This window comes from Anomaloglossus baeobatrachus, chromosome 5 (assembly GCF_048569485.1).
Source record: "Anomaloglossus baeobatrachus isolate aAnoBae1 chromosome 5, aAnoBae1.hap1, whole genome shotgun sequence".
Taxonomy (NCBI): Eukaryota; Metazoa; Chordata; class Amphibia; order Anura; family Aromobatidae; genus Anomaloglossus; species Anomaloglossus baeobatrachus.
In genome coordinates this window covers 242,408,794-242,429,863 of record NC_134357.1, presented here as the reverse complement: position 1 = coordinate 242,429,863, position 21,070 = coordinate 242,408,794, and the positions used below count along the sequence as shown (strand labels likewise).

Below are 21,070 nucleotides of genomic sequence, written 5' to 3'. Positions count from 1 at the left end.
GGTTAGAATGGGACCATTCTCAACCAGACTAACCAGAGAGAGGACGGCTTATCACAACATCACAGCTATGTAAGATAAATGGACTCTTTTTCTCTATCTTCTTATCTTTCTCTCTTCACTAACTAAAGCCAAAACATTATTTTTCTGTAATGACTTTAACTTTTATTGAATAAATCCACATATGATTTTGCATCTATTTCTCTTCAATCGTTAATATACTGGCTAAGCATATTTTACGTCAATCCTATTTTTAACATACTTGGCGAGGCCAGCCTGAATGATTGAGAGGCACAGCTGTTTTCTGTGCGTGGTGATTTTTTTTCACACTACTTTTCCTGCTGCGGGACTTCCTTTGTTACGTCTTCCCTGCCTTTTGTCCGCAAAGGGGGGGTCAGTGGAGTAATATGTCTGTCCAAAGACTACAGGAAAGACGCACGGTGTCTAAATCACACGGAACCTTAGAAGAGGTTTGACGTTACAAGCTGCACGGAGGTCGTATGTGTCGGGCCTTGACAGACATCTGAAACATCCGGATCATCGACCCAGGACACAGAGGATCGACCCACAGACGATTGGAGCCATTCCAGGACAACGCATCACATATTGGTGAGATATGGATTTCATTCATGATTATTCTAGAAAAAGTAATGTGGAGTATACATTTGATCATAAGCATACTGACGAACAATTATGGTCAAATCTGTACCGGCAATGTGAACTTGAGAATACTAAGTTAGATAAGAAGTTTTTTACTGTGAAACGGTTACAGAAAAAGATACAGAATGTATTGGGTATGGTTTACACTTACAACTCCATGGTGGGTGGGGCACAGCCATATGCACACACCATCTGCATGGTGACAGATACACCCAATACAACTGACACACACACAGCAGATGCAGAAACAACAGATTGTCCAAATTGTTCGATATTAGCAGAACATATTGAACATCTGGAGGATCAGTTGGAAACTAGAGCAGATTTGATATCAAAATTACGGAAAGATATTAAATATGTATCTGTTAATACGAGACAGAACAAGAAAGATGCTTCAGCATCACCTGCCTCAGGTTCAGACGTCCCGGAACAGCTGGACACAGCTGTTGACGAGAGTCTAAATGAGGAGGAACTGCGTAAAAAGAAGTTACATGAGAAAGCAGCCCGTCTTAACATTAAATCCATGACCAATTAATGAAAATCATTAAAGACATACCCAAATATGATGATAAAATGGACGCCTTCCATAATGCGGACATTTTTGAATCACATTCGGACAAATATAATCTGACAAATGATCAGAGAAACAAGATATTCAGGGTATGGCTTCCCTCCCACATGGCAAAAAGGTTACAAGCCACACCTAGGCCAGACGAACGCGATGACCTGATCCATGACACAAAGGAAGATAGACTGAGACAGTTAATTCTTTTTACCACAGGAGAGTCTACCCCAACAGTCGAATTGTTAGAAAACCTTAAAACAAACATACAGGAGGATCCGTTTGTTTTCTTAGTGAAATTCGAACAAGGGTATCGTATGGTAATGGAAATCGGATCTGATCAAGAACCGACTTCCATGGTCAAGGCCTTTGTTAAAATGTTTAAATATTTGGACCCTGCTTCATTTGAAATTGCTTCTAGGATGGACAATCTACAAGAGGCCACGTCATTTATTGATAGAATACGTATACGAATGAAGCAAAATCAGGTAAAGTCAAAAATAGCCATGATAGAGGAGACAAATGACACATCATTAGTATCCCAGGAAAAACAAACTAAAAACAAAAGACCCGTGCTGAATTCTAAAAACAAGAATTCAGGGGGGGTAACAGAAAGTGCACAATACACTGCTTTTTCTGTGGCCTAACCGGACATCTGAAGTGGGAAAGCAAGAAATTCCTAAGGGCGGGAGCTGAGGAAAGGCTGGGTAAAGAAAATGGACTGATGCCAAACACATCTAGTGCACCTCCCCCATCTTCAGCACCTCCTTCATACACACCCACTCATACTGACAACAGAAATAACCAATCACCATATGCACCTCTTACCAAACAAATTAGGGAAATGACCATACAGGGATTGGATGGAAGGAGCAAGACACCTGCTGCCCTTCTCCCTTCTCTGTCATCCTGACTAGCAAAGCCGGTCCCCAGGCTCCATCCACTGGAATTTGTCACTCAAGTTTCAATGGATAGCTGTGGTCGACCATTTCTAAAGGTAAATCTTGAAGGCCAGGAAGTAACATTTCTCCTTGATACAGGTGCGCAATTGAGTGTCACAAATATTGATTTACATTTAATGCCTGATTCCCCTGTATGTACAATTGTTGGTTTCAGTGGCAAAAATGGAACAAAGGTAACATTAGCGCAGGATGTTTCTTTGGAAATACCTGTTTTTTTTAAAACGAAAATGGATATTTGGTGTTGTCAGGATACTGAGAACATAATTGGCACTGATTTTATGGAAAAGCATGGCTGGATTATTGATTTGGGTAACAAAACAGTTTGGAAAGACTCTAACGGTTGTAAGGCGGTAGTTATTGATCCAAATGAATATAGTCATGTCGGGACCATTTGTTTGACCGATGTAGTGTCATCAGATCATTTGTGGCCTGAAACTGGTGGTAATGAAGTATTGACTGAGATAGTGCAAAGGTTTCCTTCTTTATGGGCTCAGTACAGGAATGAAGTAGGAACTATGAAAGATGTTGTTAAAATTGAAGGGAGGGACCCGCCTCCACAGCGTCAGTATAAGTTGCCTCCAGAGTCAGTGGCTCCGATGTCTAAAATTATTCAGGAATTGTTGGATCAAGGGGTCATTCGAAAGGCGAATTCTGTTTGTAACAATCCATTGTGGTGTGTTCTGAAAAGCGATGGTAGCTATCGGATGATATTGGATTTGAGAATGTTCAATAAGTTTACTCCCAATGTTGCACCGATTGTAGCTGATACACATGACATGATATCGAGATTGAATGCAAAGGCAAAGTATTTCTCAGTATTGGATATTAGTAATGGTTTCTTCAGTATACCGATTGAGAAGAGTTGTCAGTATAGGCTTGCATTTAATCACCTGGATCAACAATACGTATGTTGTAAGCTTCCTCAAGGGGCTAGTATGTCGCCAAGCATTTTTCATCAGGCGCTAGCGAACGTTTTGTTGAAATTTTCTCATCCGGAATGTTTATTGCAGTATGTGGACGATATTTTACTAAGTACAGAGTATGAGGATTTGCTTATTTCTCTACTGGTAGAATTGTTTGAGCTGCTGCATGATGCAGGATTAAAACTGAATACCAAAAAGGTCAAGCTGATGCAGACTGAGGTCAGATTTTTAGGAGTTCTGCTACGTCCAGGTAAACGGAGACCCCTACAGGACAGAATTGAGGCAATTGCATCCCTTCCAATCCCAACATCACACAAGGCACTAAGACATTTTTTAGGACTTGTAAATTACTCAAGGGATTTCATTGAAAATTTTGCTGACAAAGCCAGACCTTTGTATGATCTTTTAAAAGGTGATAATGATGATTATTTTGGTTGCTCTCATTGTCTCCAAATCAAATTGAGGTAGATTATAAGGCCAAATATGTTCTTCCTCAATTGATGCAATATGAAGGACATAACCATTATTGCATACAAACGTTCCATGAACCAAGTCCATCTCTCTTCAGACGACAGTCGGAAGACGCAGATGAACCTGTGTTTGTAGACGGCTCTAGATTTTTTCTGGAAGGACACTATTACACAGGATATGGAATTTTCTATTCCAAGCGAAGACAAGTGGTAAAACACAAGTTACCGAGTCATTTCTCAGCTCAAAGGGCAGAGATAGAAGCGGTAAGAATGGTCCTACAGCTGAATGAAGCTGATGATCAGACTCCAATGGTAATTTACAGTGATAGCTCCTATGTTGTCAGGTCCCTAACCGATTATCTGCCTATCTGGGAGAGAAGAGGATATGTGGATTCTTCCAACAAGACCTTGTTGATAACAGAGAATAATAGAGATAGGTGATAATGCCGCGCCACAGATCACTTCTGGAACCGTAAGATTAACGTATCTTTATTGGCATAGGTCTACGCGTTTCAGGAGCTCCGCTCCCTTCCTCAGGACCGTGAAGAACCAAGAGACATCAAATCTAAAATGGTGTCTACTGACATACATTAAATAGCCCCATTGACGTCATAAGGACCATCCCTCATGAAAAAAACGAGCGGGAAGAACACGTTGCATTAAAAACATGACATCATATAAACATTTGCATATACAAATTAATGAACACTGTGTGCAAAAACATATGAGAAACATGAACCATATCTACTGACAAAAAACATGTGAAACAATGATTAAAACACCTGCAAACATTTGCAGATCCAGAATATATGTACAAAAAATGTATTTAAGAGATCGAGCAAAAAATCCCCAGGTATAAACCAAATAAAACAAAACTATGATGTATAAATCAAATAAATGTGTGCTAAATTTATTGATGGTCCTCACCACTCATGAATCTAGGGGCTAGAACCCCCTCACCTTAGCAAAAAGCAGAGCATTAAAGTCACCACAGAGATCCATTGTAGCCACCACGGCATGTGTGAGAAGTCTATTATAGACCAAGTGAGAAGCTGCTATCAGCGGGTGAAAATATGTGAACGGGGCTAAGATAACCCTTGAGGGGCTGTAAGAAAAGCCGGTGCGTGTATACTACGATCGCAGCAGAGGGAGTGATAAGTGAAACACTGCAGATATTCCCCTACTGACTGCAGTTCACAAAAGTTCAGTACCGTGGGAAAAAAAGGCACTGCGCCTGCGCCAAGAAACTGGCAGGTCAAAGAAGTTCAGAACCATGGGAAAAAAACCCAGAGCGCATGCGTCCCTTCCAAAACAAGAACCCAGTGTTGGTGCTATTATATAGAAGCCCACGTACGGCTAAGAAGGGTGTAGAATAAAGTGAAAAGCAAAAATTACATATATACTAACAAACCATGATGTCCCACATTAAGACTGTATTAGTGGACAAGAACCAATAGACTCGCAAAAATTGAGTGTTTGCGGCTACTATGCTGGACCTGACCACGGACGACACCGCTAGTCCAGGGGTCCAGAACTTAAAATAAGCATACCCATACCGTCCACGAGGACTAAAACCATACAAATATAGAAAAGTATTCCATGACACAGGTCATGAATATATAAATACGATGACATAGAAAATAAAAAATGTATATATATTAAAAATAAAAACTAGCCTATGCATTGTCAATCATAAAACCCGATGGGGAATATATAAGAGAATAAAAAACAATATATATATATAAATAATCATAAAAATTATATCTATTATAATATACCATAAAAAAGGGGGGGGGGAAGGGGGGGAAATATTATTATTTACTGTAAAAACATAATTCTAAAAACCTAATGCACCCCAATCAATGAAACAAATCTGTAATCTCATTGAGCCCCCGAGGTTTGTGTTAAGTCTATAGATCCAGAATGTCTCTTTCTTATTCAGTACCCTTAATCTGTCAGGAACGTGTGGAGGTATTTGTTCAATGGGGGTTACTTTGAGTTTTATTTTCTTCCCATGTACTAGGGTAGTGTGCCGTGACAGACCATGGAGCATAAAACCCACCTTAATATTGTGTCTGTGGGAGTTTATACGATTGTGTAATGCTTGTATCGTCCTCCCTATATAGCGTTTTCCACAATCACATTCGATTAAATAAATCACAAAGTCAGACTGGCAGGTGAGGCGCCCCTTTATCATACAGTCTGTGTCGTCCGGGGTAGGGCCAAAAAAAATAAGAAAATAAAGAACTCAAAGTAACCCCCATTGAACAAATACCTCCACACGTTCCTGACAGATTAAGGGTACTGAATAAGAAAGAGACATTCTGGATCTATAGACTTAACACTCTCAAACCTCGGGGGCTCAATGAGATTACAGATTTGTTTCACTGATTGGGGTGCATTAGGTTTTTAGAATTATGTTTTTACAGTAAATAATAATATTTCCCCCCCCCTTTTTTATGGTATATTATAATAGATATAATTTTTATGATTATATATATATATATATTGTTTTTTATTCTCTTATATATTCCCCATCGGGTTTTATGATTGACAATGCATAGGCTAGTTTTTATTTTTAATATATATACATTTTTTATTTTCTATGTCATCGTATTTATATATTCATGACCTGTGTCATGGAATACTTTTCTATATTTGTATGGTTTTACTCCTCGTGGACGGTATGGGTATGCTTATTTTAAGTTCTGGCCCCCTGGACTAGCGGTGTCGTCCGTAGTCGGGTCCAGCATAGTAGCCACAAACACTCAATTTTTGCGAGTCTATTGGTTCTTGTCCACTAATACAGTCTTAATGTGGGACATCATGGTTTGTTAGTATATATGTAATTTTTGCTTTTCACTTTATTCTACACCCTTCTTAGCCGTACGTGGGCTTCTATATAATAGCACCAACACTGGGTTCTTGTTTTGGAAGGGACGCATGCGCTCTGGGTTTTTTTCCCACGGTTCTGAACTTCTTTGACCTGCCAGTTTCTTGGCGCAGGCGCAGTGCCTTTTTTTCCCACGCTACTGAACTTTTGTGAACTGCAGTCAGTAGGGGAATATCTGCAGTGTTTCACTTATCACTCCCTCTGCTGCGATCGTAGTATACACGCACCGGCTTTTCTCACAGCCCCTCAAGGGTTATCTTAGCCCCGTTCACATATTTTCACCCGCTGATAGCAGCTTCTCACTTGGTCTATAATAGACTTCTCACACATGCCGCGGTGGCTACAATGGATCTCTGTGGTGACTTTAATGCTCTGCTTTTTGCTAAGGTGAGGGGGTTCTAGCCCCTAGATTCATGAGTGGTGAGGACCATCAATAAATTTAGCACACATTTATTTGATTTATACATCATAGTTTTGTTTTATTTGGTTTATACCTGGGGATTTTTTGCTCGATCTCTTAAATACATTTTTTGTACATATATTCTGGATCTGCAAATGTTTGCAGGTGTTTTAATCATTGTTTCACATGTTTTTTGTCAGTAGATATGGTTCATGTTTCTCATATGTTTTTGCACACAGTGTTCATTAATTTGTATATGCAAATGTTTATATGATGTCATGTTTTTAATGCAACGTGTTCTTCCCGCTCGTTTTTTTCATGAGGGATGGTCCTTATGACGTCAATGGGGCTATTTAATGTATGTCAGTAGACACCATTTTAGATTTGATGTCTCTTGGTTCTTCACGGTCCTGAGGAAGGGAGCGGAGCTCCTGAAACGCTTAGACCTATGCCAATAAAGATACGTTAATCTTACGGTTCCAGAAGTGATCTGTGGCGCGGCATTATCACCTATCTCTATTATTCTCTGTTATCTGCCATCGGGTGGCTGCAGCCTGGATCAATACATTACATGCGATTAAAGGGGTTGTGACTTGCACAACTCCATCTGGTGAGTATTCACTCCCCCTTCCTCACCCCATATTATTGGGGTAATACCCTATTTGCGCTTCTTTTTCCACAGCTTTGAACAAGACCTTGTTGCACAGCGACACTCTAAAAACAATTTTTGAAATAGCATCAAGGGCCCCAAATAGGTTTGCTATAGTGAAAGTCGCTGCACATAAAAAATCTGATGATGAGTTATCTGTAGGAAATGCAACCGCAGATGCTCTAGCCAAAGAAGCTGCCCTGACAGGAGAGGAAGTGTTTGACTCTGAACCTTCTGAGTAGAGTTGAGCGCGGTTCGCGGTTCGAGGTTCTCCAGTTCGCGGTTCGAGTGATTTTGGGGGCTGTTCTAGATCGAACTAGAACTCGAGCTTTTTGCTAAAGCTCGATAGTTCTAGATACATTCGAGAACGGTCCTAGCAGCAAAAAGACAAGCTATTTACTAGCTGGCTTTCCGCTGTAATAGTGTAAGTCACTCTGTGACTCACACTATTATGAAATTTCAGCTTATAGTGTGCGGGAACAGCGCATTCAGATCACTGCTGTTTGGATAATGGCGATCGCCATTTTTTTTTTTCTTTGTCTTTCTTCCATAAGCACGTGCGTGTAGTGGGGCGGGCCAGCATGTCAGCCAATCCCAGACACACACACAGCTAAGTGGACTTTTAGCCAGAGAAGCAACGGCATGTGTGATAGGATGTCCATGTCACATGTCCCTGCATTATAAAAACGGACATTTTCTTCCAGCACGCCATTATCTGCCTTCTGCGTCTTGGTGTCAGTCACCGCTGGCGTAGCTCCTGTCTCCGATACTGCTGTGTACGCTCTATACACAGCGCTATACAGAATAGGGATAGAAGTTTCTTTCAGCCCTTGTAAGGGCTAATGCCGGCAGGGTCAGAGCCATAGGTGACAGTCAGGTTAGTGAAAACAGATTTTAACAGCTTCACAAGATGACAGCGTCTGTGTAGCTAAGGTCAGGGATTTCTTCGCTGCATTTCCCCATTAGGAGGGATAGAAAGGGAGGCTTCCTTTCCTCTACCCAGACCCACAACCCTGCCACTGTACCCTCCTGCCCTTTGCACACTCAAACTCATTGTTACTAAGCCATTATACAAGCAAACACTGAGTAAACTTAGTGGCATCCTAAAAGTGGCTGTTGGACTTCCATTAGTGTCCCACTGGTGCAAACCTATGTGCAGCACCTCTGCATTGCACACTCAAACTCATTGTTACTAAGCCATTATACTAGCAAACACTGAGTAAACTTAGTGGCATCCTAAAAGTGGCTGTTGGACTTCCATTAGTGTCCCACTGGTGCAAACCTATGTGCAGCACCTCTGCATTGCACACTCAAACTCATTGTTACTAAGCCATTATACTAACAAACACTGAGTAAACTTAGTGGCATCCTAAAAGTGGCTGTTGGACTTCCATTAGTGTCCCACTGGTGCAAAGCTATTTGCAGCACCACTGCATTGCACACTCAAACTCATTGTTACTAAGGCATTATACTAGCAAACACTGAGTAAACTTAGTGGCATCCTAAAAGTGGCTGTTGGACTTCCATTAGTGTCCCACTGGTGCAAACCTATCTGCAGCACCTCTGCATTGCACACTCAAACTCATTGTTACTAAGCCATTATACTAGCAAACACTGAGTAAACTTAGTGGCATCCTAAAAGTGGCTGTTGGACTTCCATTAGTGTCCCACTGGTGCAAAGCTATTTGCAGCACCACTGCATTGCACACTCAAACTCATTGTTACTAAGCCATTATACTAGCAAACACTGAGTAAACTTAGTGGCATCCTAAAAGTGGCTGTTGGACTTCCATTAGTGTTCCACTGGTGCAAACCTATGTGCAGCACCTCTGCATTGCACACTCAAACTCATTGTTACTAAGCCATTAAACTAGCAAACTATGCTGCCAGTTTAAGGGCCGTAGTTGCATTGTCAGGGATAGTTATTGTTGTTTATTCTGCTGTTAATAAAGCTAGACCACCGCTGAAATCTACACCACCTCTCAATTTTTACTACCACATTTTAAGTGCACAATCTTGTCGCAATCAAAATGAGTGGCAAAATGACAGATGCTGGTGGAAAAGGGAAGAGGCGTGTTGGAAAAGGAAAAAAAGGGTTTGTCCGTGGGGAAGGTGGGAAAGCTCCATTAACATCTGCTGAAGATAGACCATCTTCCAGCAAAAGTAAGATGTCTACTACTTACCGTGGATAATCCGATGTGCTCCCTTTTTTACGGACACGAACAACTGGAACAAAGGTAGATGATGGCCAAAAAAAGAAAATGCTTGAATGGATCTCAAGTAGTCCAACAAGTGCCCTCTCCTCCACCTCAACTACCGCATCCAAAAAACACCAGTTCTCTGAGTTGTCATCCCAATCACACTTGCTTTCTCCCAGCTCTGAAGTCTCCATCCGCCCTGCACAGTATGGTGGTACTGAGATGGCTGAGTCTGCAGAGCTGTTCAGTCACACTATAGCCTGGGAATCAGAGGTCTTCTCCCAAGCTACAGTGAGTACAGACCAGGAAATGGTCTGCAGTGATGCCCAGAACCTTTGTGACTCAGATTCAGGCCGTGATGACCAAGTTTCAGAGTATAATGTTGACCCTTATTCACAAACTGAAACACCTGTTGTAATAGACAATGAGGAACATACTGATGACGATACCAGATTGGAATGACAACTTAAATATTCGGTCAGGGCAAGAAGAGGCTCAGTCTGAGGGTGAGGGGAGTGCAAACACAACAATTGATGAGGAAGTTCTAGATCCCACTGTCAACCCACAGTCAGGCCCTCGAGGAGGTCAACAGAGACGGTGGAGGAGGATGCAACTGACGACGAAGTTACCTTGCGCCTTCCTGGACAGAGTCGGAGTACTGGTAGTACATCTACAACTGCATCCTCAGCCACCACTGTGCCTCTGAGCACTAGTTGGGGTGGATCAGCAGGTTGCATGCCCTCTAAGCCTTGCCTAGCCTGGTCTTTTTTTGACAAAGCAAAAGATCGCCCAAATTATGTGATCTGTAAAATTTGCTGTGATTCTGTTAGTAGAGGGCAAAACCTCAGCAGTTTGACAACTTCTTCCATGAATCGTCACATGAATAAATATCATATGTCCCAGTGGGAAGCTCACCGTGCTGCAATGCGGCCTAGCGGAGCGAACAATCCACCGCCTGCCCCTTCCAGTGCATCCGCGCGCTCTTCATCTTCTAGGACTGTGGGGACAGCTGTCACACCTGGTTTTCCACGCACAACTTCCACCACTGTAACCGCAACAGGCAGTTTGCTTGGTAGGTCGTCAGTTGGTTTGGAAGGGGAAACAAGTGCGTGTGTACAGCTCTCTCAGACATCGATAGCACCAACGTTGGATGAAGGCAACATCATGTCTACGCCTGCACTTTACTCACAAACCTGCATTTTTTCAGGGACACCCTACTCAACACCGTCTGCACACAGCAGCCAGATCTCTGTCCCTCAGATGTGGACAAATAAAAGACCATTTCCTGCAACCCATGACAAAGCTAAGAGGTTGACTTTATCCCTCTGTAAGCTCTTGGCTACCGAAATGCTGCCTTTCCGCCTGAAGGACACACAGGATTTTAGAGACCTTATGTCTGTCGCTGTGCCCCAGTACCAGTTGCCCAGTCGCCACTACTTCTCCAAGAAAGGTGTGCCCGCGCTACACCAGCATGTCGCACACAACATCACCGCTTCCTTAAGAAACTCTGTGTGTGAACGGGTGCATTTCACCACCGATACTTGGACCAGTAAGCATGGACAGGGACGTTACATGTCGCTGACTGGGCACTGGGTAACTATGGTGATAGATGGTGAAGGGTCTGCTGCACAAGTCTTGCCGTCCCCACGACTTGTGAGTCAATTCTCTGTCTGTCCAAGTTCCGCCACTGCTTCTGCCTCCTCCACCTCATCTGGGTCCTCCACCTCCGCCCGAAGCCTGCCTGGTCAGGCCCCCAGCGTTCTCACTGCGCAGAAGGAATCATGCACCCCTCATTACTATGCTGGCAGCAGAGCGTAACGGCATCAGGCGGTCTTTAGCTTGACATGTCTTGGAAATAGGAGTCACACAGCGGATGAGTTGTGGGCAGCTCTGGAGACTGAGTTTAATAAATGGTTGTCTCCACTCAACCTGCAGCCTGGTAAGGCTGTGTGCGACAATGTTGCAAACCTGGGTGCGGCCCTTCGCCTGGGCAAGGTGACACACGTGCCTTGTATGGCTCACGTGTTGAACCTTGTTGTCCAGCAATTTTTAACACACTATCCCCGCCTAGATGGCCTTCTGAACAGGGCACGAAAACTGTCTGCTCACTTCCGCCGTTCAACCACCGCTGCTGAGCGACTTGCATCGCTCCAGAAGTCTTAGGGCCTGCCGGTTCATCGCCTGAAATGCGATGTGGCGACACGCTGGAATTCGACTCTCCACATGTTACAGCGACTGTGGCAGCACCGCCGAGCCCTGGTGTAATACGTCATGACGTATAGCCTGGGCCAACGAGATGCAGAGGTGGGGCAGATCACCCTGATGGAGTGGTCTCAGATCAAGGACCTATGCACCCTTCTGCACAGTTTCGACATGGCAACGAATATGTTTAGCACTGACAATGCCATTATCAGCATGACAATTCCAGTCATTTACATGCTGGAGCACACGCTAAACACTATTCGGAGTCAGGGGGTGGGACAACAGGAAGGGGAGGAACTACAGGAGGATTCATATGCGCAAGACACAACATCACCAAGGTCCAGACGTTCATCATCACCAACGCGGCAGGCATGGGACCATGGGGGACAGGGATCAACAAGGGCGCATGGTAGCAGGCGAAATGTTGAGGAAGGTGCAGGAGAACATGAAGAAATGGAGGACGAACTGTCCATGGACATGGAAGACTCAGCGGATGAGGGAGACCTTGGTCAAATTTCAGTTGAAAGAGGTTGGGGGGAGATGTCAGAGGAAGAAAGAACGGTTAGCACCTCTATGCCACAAACACAGCGTGGACTTGGTCCGCATGGCTGCGCAAGACACATGAGTGCCTTTTTGCTGCACTACCTCCAACATGACCCTCGTATTGTCAAAATTAGAAGTGATGATGACTACTGGCTTGCCACACTATTAGATCCCCGGTACAAGTCCAAATTTTGTGACATAATTCCAGCCATAGAAAGAGACGCACGTATGCAGAAGTATCAGCAGAAGCTGTTACTCGATCTTAGCTCGGCTTTTCCACCAAACAACCATGCAGGTGCAAGGAGTGAATCTCCCAGTTGTAACTTGACAAACATGGGACGGTCTCGTCATCTTCAACAGTCTACCCGTACCAGTAGCACCGTATCTGGTGCTGGTAACAGCAATTTTATTGAATCTTTTCATAATTTTTTTAGACCCTCCTTTGCAAGGCCACCAGAGACAACAAGTCTGACACATAGTCAACGGCTGGAGAGGATGATACAGGAGTATCTCCAAATGAACATCGATGCCATTACTTTGCAAATGGAGCCTTGCTCATTTTGGGCTTCAAATCTTGAAAAATGGCCAGAGCTCTCCACTTACGCCTTGGAGATTTTGTCGTGTCCAGCTGCCAGCGTTGTCTCTGAACGTGTCTTCAGTGCTGCTGGGTGTGTGCTGACAGATAAGCGCACGTGTCTGTCCAGTGACAATGTGGACAGACTAACGTTCATCAAAATGAACAAGTCATGGATCCACAAGGAATTTACTACCCCTGTGTCATCCTGGGGAGAGTAAATGCTTGTGTATTTTGAATGTGCTTGATGCAAATCTAGCTGTGAAGTGTACAACTAGGGCACAAGTGCTTCCACTGATGGGGTGTCTGTGTGGCCCAATTTTTGGAAAAAAGGGAGACTCTTCTTGGAGTAACCCTTGCTGTGTTTTTAAAAATGATCCAAGATGCACAGCGCTGGGATCAGGAAAGACTTTGCTACCTACCCCGATGTCATCCTGGGGACGGTTAAGTATGGCGTATTTTTGAATGTGCTTGATGCAAATCTAGCTGTGAAGTGTACAACTGGGGCACAAGTGCTGCCACTGAAGGAGTGGGTGTGTGTGTGGCCCAATTTTTGGAAAAAAGGGAGACTCCGCTTGGAGTAACCCTTGCTTACATTGTTTTTAAAAATGATCCAAGATGCACAGAGCTGGGATCAGGAAAGATTTTGCTACCTACCCCGGTGACATCCTGGGGACGGTTAAGTATGGCGTATTTTTTAATGTGCTTGATGCAAATCTAGCTGTGAAGTGTACAACTGGGGCACAAGTGCTGCCACTGAAGGGGTGGGTGTGTGTTTGGCCCAATTTTTGGAAAAAAGGGAGACTCCGCTTGGAGTAACCCTTGCTTACATTGTTTTTAAAAATGATTCAAGATGCACAGAGCTGGGATCAGGAAAGACTTTGCTACCTACCCCGGTGTCATCCTGGGGACGGTTAAGGATGGCGTATTTTTGAATGTGCTTGATGCAAATCTAGCTGTGAAGTGTACAACTGGGGCACAAGTGCTGCCACTGAAGGGGTGGGTGTGTGTGCGGCCCAATTTTTGGAAAAAAGGGAGACTCCGCTTGGAGTAACCCTTGCTTCCTGTGTTTTTTAGAAAGAGCCAAGATGAACAAGTCATGGTTCAGCAAAGACTTTGCTACCTACCCCGGTGTCATCCTGGGGACGGTTAAGTATGGCCTATTTTTGAATGTGCTTGATGCAAATGTACCTGTGAAGTGAACAACTGGGGCATAGGTGCTGCCACTGAAGGGGTGGGTGTGTGTGCGGCCCAATTTTTGGAAAAAAGGGAGACTCCGCTTGGAGTAACCCTTGCTTGCTGTGTTTTTTAAAAGGAGCCAAGATGAACAGAGCTGGGATCAGGAAAGACTTTTCTACCTACCCCGGTGTCATCCTGGGGACGGTTAAGGATGGCGTATTTTTGAATGTGCTTGATGCAAATCTAGCTGTGAAGTGTACAACTGGGGCACAAGTGCTGCCACTGAAGGGGTGGGTGTGTGTGTGGCCCAATTTTTGGAAAAAAGGAGACTCTGCTTGGAGTCACCTTGCGGTGTTTTACATGATTTTAGAAGAGCGTGCCATGCCTATATCTGTGTCTCCTCCTCTTTTTCCTTGTCCAGCTCTTTTGTTTTCGCATGAGTATATGTCCTTGTCACTTTCCCATGTGTTTGTGTTGTGTTGTGAGTTGTTTGTCACCTTTTGGACACCTTTGAGGGTGTTTTCTAGGTGTTTTTATGTGTTTGTGATTGCCTGCCATTGTTTCCTATGAGGTTCGAGTTCGGTTCGTCGAACGTTCGCCGAACCGAACTCGAACGAGACGTCCGTTCGGCAAACCGAACTCGAGCCAAACCGCGACCGGTTCGCTCATCTCTACTTCTGAGATTTCAGCGGTTCAAAGAACAGATACATACATACCTTCATTTGCAGAAGAACAGAGAAAAGATCCTTCTCTTGTTACTTCTCAGGATGATCCAAAGCCTCCTTTTATCTGTGAAAATGGGGTTTTGTGTCACAATTCAAATGGAGAATTGCGTCCTGTTGTACCAAAACATCTACAGGTAGAATTCACGCGATACAACCATGAGAGTTTAGGTCACTTGGGTCAAAAGAAATTGTTAGTCATTCTCAAGGAGAAATTTTATTGGGAAAAAATGGACGAAACAGTTCAAAGTGTTGTACTATCATGTCTCATTTGTGCCCAAATAAATCCAAGACCTAAAGGACAGAAGCCACCACTTCTACGAATCGCACCTGCAGATGGTCCATGGTCTACACTGCAAATAGACTACATTGGTCCTTTACCCTCAGGTAAACATGGTCTCAGGTATGCATTGATTGTGGTAGATGTGTTCTCAAAATGGGTAGAAATATTACCTGTTAGGAAAGATGATGCTTTGTCCACAGCAAGGGAATTGGTACAACATGTCTTTTGTACTTGGGGGATCCCAAGGATGATTACCTCCGATCGAGGTAGCTATTTCACAGGTAAAATTATGCAAACTGCTTGTGCTATTCTAGGGGCACGACAGCAATTTCATGTCCCCTATCATCCACAATCTGCGGGAATTGTGGAAAGAATGAATAGAACAATCAAATCCAGAATTGCAAAGATGCTTTTGGATAAAGGTAACACCTGGGTTGACAAAGTACCCTTCATACTCATGAGTATAAGAGGTTCAATCTCTTCTACAACTCAATTCACTCCGTTTGAGTTGATGACGGGAATGAAAATACCATGCTATCTCAAGGTCCCAATGGTTGAGATCGCTACAGGAGAACCTGAAAGTGATTCTGCCATGTGCGGCAACGAGAATGCAGAAAATGGAGCCACCCTTTGAGTCTAAATTCAAAAAAGGTGCTCTAGTGATGATTAAAACCTTTCGCAAGAGTGGTCCATGGGAGTGTAATTGGGAAGGTCCATTTGAAGTCCTTGAGACTATGGGACAAGTCATGATTCTCGTGCAACGAGCATCAAATGTGGTAAAAAATACCCGCAAAAAGTGTGGGTCCACATTGATCAGTGCAAGATATTTGTAGCAAAATAATGATACTGCATTTCTTTCCAGGAAGAAATGGATTCCTATAAGAACTGGAATAAGGAACCTAAAGACTTTGAAGGAAAGATGACATCAAGCCTTCCGGAAAAAGAACATTTTCCCAAGCTCAAGACAAGCTTCTATGTGATGGGAACGACTTTCCTGCTGCTTTGCTTTATTTCCGTCATTGTCTACAAGTTACATCAAGGAACAATCACCAATGATGTGAATGAGCGGACCAGAGAGATTCAACATTCACGAAGACCGAGAGGATCAGAGACACTGAACTTACTGACAGAGAACATCACGGATGATTCTGTGGAGATAACAGGAAATATCTGCATGGGTTATGGAACAAAATGTTGCATTGAATTACATTTCATACACGACACAGACATAATATTACATGCTATTGCAGGACCTAAAACTAGATTCACACAATTACAAGGAGAATATGTACACAATAATAAAACGGGTACATGGGAATGTTCTCCTACAGATGTACTATACTGGAACATAGAGATCAGAGGTGATGAACCTGCTGTATGGTCCGGTGATATTACAAATTACATGATTGCTAGGGGAAAGTTTGGAAGATCCAAAACAGAAATTTTGTTAAAAACTCAGGTTTTTGGGAAAATTCTGGATCCTTGTTTATTCTCCATTACAGAAGGAGATAAAGATTGGGTAAAAACATGGAATTTCCAGATAACACGGGAACCTGTGCAAGTTCAGGTATCTGTAGTGTTTACCGTTACTAACACTATAGTTCCGGAAATAAGGGTTTCACAACAGACAGTACATAATAAAGAAAATACATTTCTCATAATGTTAACATGTAACACAAGGTTGAAATTGCTTTCTGAGTCTCTGTTGACATGGACCAAAAATTCATCATTTTTGGGAAGTTTTTTAAACAGTCCAACTAATGTCATTCACAGAGGTCAGATTGGTAATATCAGATGGATGGATGATAATTTCATTTTTTTCCATAGAAAATCCATCTTCCAGGGACTCTGGAATTTATCAGTGTTGCGTGGAAACAAAGACTCATTACAGACATTGTAAAGATGTTAGTGTGAATATTTGGTCAGCAGCAGATAATGCATGCACAAACACAAGATTCTTGCCATCTACTCCTTTCCAAATTAATCAATTTCAGTCTAAGGCTATGTGCACACAGTGCGTTTTTCTCGGCGTTTTTGCGCGTTTTTCGGGTGCGTTTTTGGCTTCAAAACTGCATGACTTTGCTTCCCCAGCAAAGTCTATGAGTTTTCATTTTTGCTGTCCCCACACAGCGTTTTTTTTCAGCTGCGTTTTCGTGGTGACCACAAAAACGCAGCATGTCAATTATTCCCGCGTTTTTCACTGCGCTTTTCATCCATTGAGTTCAATGGGATGTTGAAAGACGCAATGAGAAACGCAAATAGCTGCGTTTTGGTGCGTTTTGGTGCGTTTCTAAGACCAAAAACGCAGCTATAAACGCAGGAGGTGGGTAGTAAAGTGACGTGTACAGGAAGAGGATTCCTTCTGTCAGTATATACAGAAGCGTGAATCCTCTCGGTACCGTCACCGCCGCGTCCACCTCCCGTCCTGTGCATGTATGCTGCCGTGCGGCGCCATGTCTAGGCGGGAGATGGAAGCGGCTGCGAAAACAAAAGTTAACAGTAGAAAAAAAAAAAAAAAGTTATACTCACCTGTCTGCAGCCTCCCGGTGCCATGCCCGCTCCCATCTCCTCTCACGGTATCGCCACCCCCGCTCCGGCTGTGTGCAGACGGCCGGGAAACCTCTGATGGATGCAGGACCTGGCGATGGATCACCTGATGCAGTCACCTGACGCATCAGCTGATCGTAAGTATCGCGGTGACACGGGCGCCCGGCCGGTATCAGCGGATGCGTCAGGAGACTTCATCCCTGATTACCGACAGCTGCTGCAGCGATCGGACAGGATCAGACTCCCGCCCCATCGCTGCAGGAGCTGCCGGTAATCAGCACATAAGTATTATTATTTTTTTTTTTTTTGCACCGATGCATCAGCTGATTGTATAAAAGCCGATTATACAATCAGCTGATGTGTGATGGGATTCAGGCACTTGATCCTGACACATCATCAGATCGCTTTGCCTTCCAGCAAACCGATCAGATGATATTGGATCCGGATTGGACGGCGCGGGACCCTAACCCAGGATTACTGCGGAGGAGGGGGGTTCTTTATTTCAATAAAGATGTAGTCACTAATTGTGTTGTGTTTTATTTCTAATAAAAATATATTTTTCTATGTGTTGTGTTTTTTTTTTATCTTTACTAGAAATTCATGGTGGCCATGTCTAATATTGGCGTGACACCATGAATTTCGGGCTTAGGGCCAGCTATACAGCTAGCCCTAACCCCATTATTACCCGGCGAGCCACCTGGCATCAGGGCAGCTGGAAGAGTTGGATACAGCGGCAGAAGATGGCGCTTCTATGAAAGCGCCATTTTCTGGGGTGGCTGCGGGACTGCAATTCACAGCGGGGGTGCCAGAAAGCATGGGCACCCTGCACTGTGGATTCCAATCCCCAGCTGCCTAGTTGTACCCGGCTGGACTCAAAAATTGGGCGAAGCTCACGTCATTTTTTTTTTTTAATTATTTCATGAAATTCATGAAATAATTTTAAAAAAAAAGGGCTTCCCTATATTTTTGGTTCCCAGCCGGGTACAAATAGGCAGCTGGGGGTTGGGGGCAGCCCGTACCTGCCTGCTGTACCCGGCTAGCATGCAAAAATATGGCGAAGCCCACGTCATTTTTTTTGTTTGGGGGGGCAAAGAAATCCTGCATACAGTCCTGGAAGGAGGATGCATGCTGAGCCTTGTAGTTCGACAGCTGTTGTCTGCTCTCCTGCATACACTATTGGATGGAGGATGCTGAGCCTTGTAGGTCTGCTCCCCCTGACTCTCCCTCAAGCATACAGTCCTGGATGGAGCATGCTGAGCCTTGTAGTTCTGCAGCTGCTGTCTGCTCTCCTGCATACACTATTGGATGGAGTATGCTGAGCCTTGTAGTTCTGCAGCTGTCTGCTCGTCTGCATACACTAGTGGAGAATGAAGAACACATTGAAGAAGGAAATGACATCAGACCTTTTTTTTTTTGTTCACTGATAAAAAACGCATAAGGACGCAGTGAGCAAAAACGCAGCAAAACGCAGCAAAAAAACGCACCAAATCGCGGCAAAACGCGTGCGTTTTTTTGCCGCGTTTTTTCAACGCAGGTGCGTTTTTGTGCGTTTTTAGCGGCCAAAAACGCACAAAAACGCAACGTCAAAAAAACGCAGTGTGCGCACATAGCCTAAGTCCTTATTAAGGGATGGAGAATTTATGACAATGGTATGGACTTTCAATATGTCTCACTGGAAAATCTCTAACAGGTTTCCTCAGTGTCAATCACATCTCATAAACATGGAGATGGGGATAGAACAATGGTTTGGGAGAAGAACAACTCAGATTAGAAGTAAGAGAGGAGTGTTAGAAGGAATTCTGGGAGGAATTGGGACAGTGGGGAGTCTGACTAACGCCATGAATATACAGACACTTAAGTCAGATTTGGATAATATTGGTTTTATTGGAGGAAAAGGAGTAAAGATTCAGAAGAGTTTGAATCAACTTCTTGAAAAAATGGTTATGAATACCGCTGCTGCACTAGGGTCTTCTGTGTCACATCTACAGGATGCTACACCAGCTCTTGTGGAAAGTACTCACGAAACACAAGTAGCTAAAGCGTGCCTGGAGATACAGGTAGAGTATTCCACCAATTTGAAAATGATTGCACAGGCTTTACAGAGTGGAATTACTCCACTGGGAATACTGCGAAATTTACCTGTAGAGTATGATTTTGCATTGAATCATATGGATTTGTGGGTAAATAAGTGGTTAGGATGTGAACGAAGCATTTGTGTTGGCACATCGCTAATCCCAGTGATCGGAAGAGAGGGAACTATTGTTCCTGTTACAGTTTTGGGTATACCTGTGAGTAACACACAACAGGTGTTCTATCAACAGCAGTACACAGATTTTGCATTTGATGGAGTGAACACTGAACAATTAGACATTTCTTCATGTTTACATTTTGTTTCTAAGGTGATGTGTTTACCTGGACAGGATAAGGTGATCTATCATTCTTGTTTTCATAATCATTCCTCTTGTCATGCGAGAATAGAGACTGTACAGACAATACATGATCTGGTGACCCCAGTAAGTCCAAATAAGATATGTTTCCAGGTCATGTCTGAGACAGAAATGGTTTCTGTTTTCTATTCTACTTGTGTACATCAGAAAAAGTTACCTATGGGTTTGTATTGTATAGAAGGAAATGTGAGATCTCTTTCAAAGAAGGAAGGAAGTTTTAATATCACTTCTATAGGAAAGAGAAACTTAACGGCATTTCCCATACAATTCAATTTATCACAAATAAATGATTTCCCTTGGGATATGTGGACAAGTGAAATAAAGAAAGATAAGGGTTTGTTAGATTTATTAACGAAACAGTTAAAGGAAGCAGAAATTATATTCAGGTATGAACAAGGTGAATTAAATGATATTGAACACGAATGGAACGGAATGTCAGGTAAAACTTGGTGGAAAAGTTTTGGGAAGTCAGTACATTCCTGGTCTCAGTCATCATTTCAGACATCGGTTAGAAATGTTTTATTTAATCCCATCATAATCATATTTTTATTAGTTTTGATGTGTATTATTTATCAAGTTTTTGTGATGTGTAGAATTCAGAAGATATATGAGAATATAAAAATAGAAATGAAACAGGGAGATAACATTCTTAGAGGAATGTTAAATCGTAAGATGACTTTTTGACAGAAAGTTTCAGATTGGTTTATCGAGTCAGATATTGGTCTAGAATCTTCAACAAGAATGTATGTGATACGAATGATGACACGAATGAGTTAGGGTTTCACGGGATTCATCAAATCTTCAAAAGGAGGGATTGTAAAATAGTGAGTTTATGGAGATTTGATTCATAAACTTGATT

The 21,070-nt window shown here is 43.1% G+C and overlaps 1 protein-coding gene across 1 annotated transcript; it reads left to right on the top strand.

Annotated features, from left to right (window-relative positions):
- Positions 1 to 316: 316 nt before the first annotated feature.
- Positions 317 to 17,405, top strand: LOC142309891 (uncharacterized). Its single transcript, XM_075347350.1, has 2 exons — positions 317 to 606; positions 16,080 to 17,405. The coding sequence occupies exon 2, from the start codon at positions 16,086 to 16,088 to the stop codon at positions 17,115 to 17,117; it is 1,032 nt and encodes a 343-aa protein (XP_075203465.1). The 5' UTR covers positions 317 to 606; positions 16,080 to 16,085; the 3' UTR covers positions 17,118 to 17,405.
- Positions 17,406 to 21,070: the final 3,665 nt, after the last annotated feature.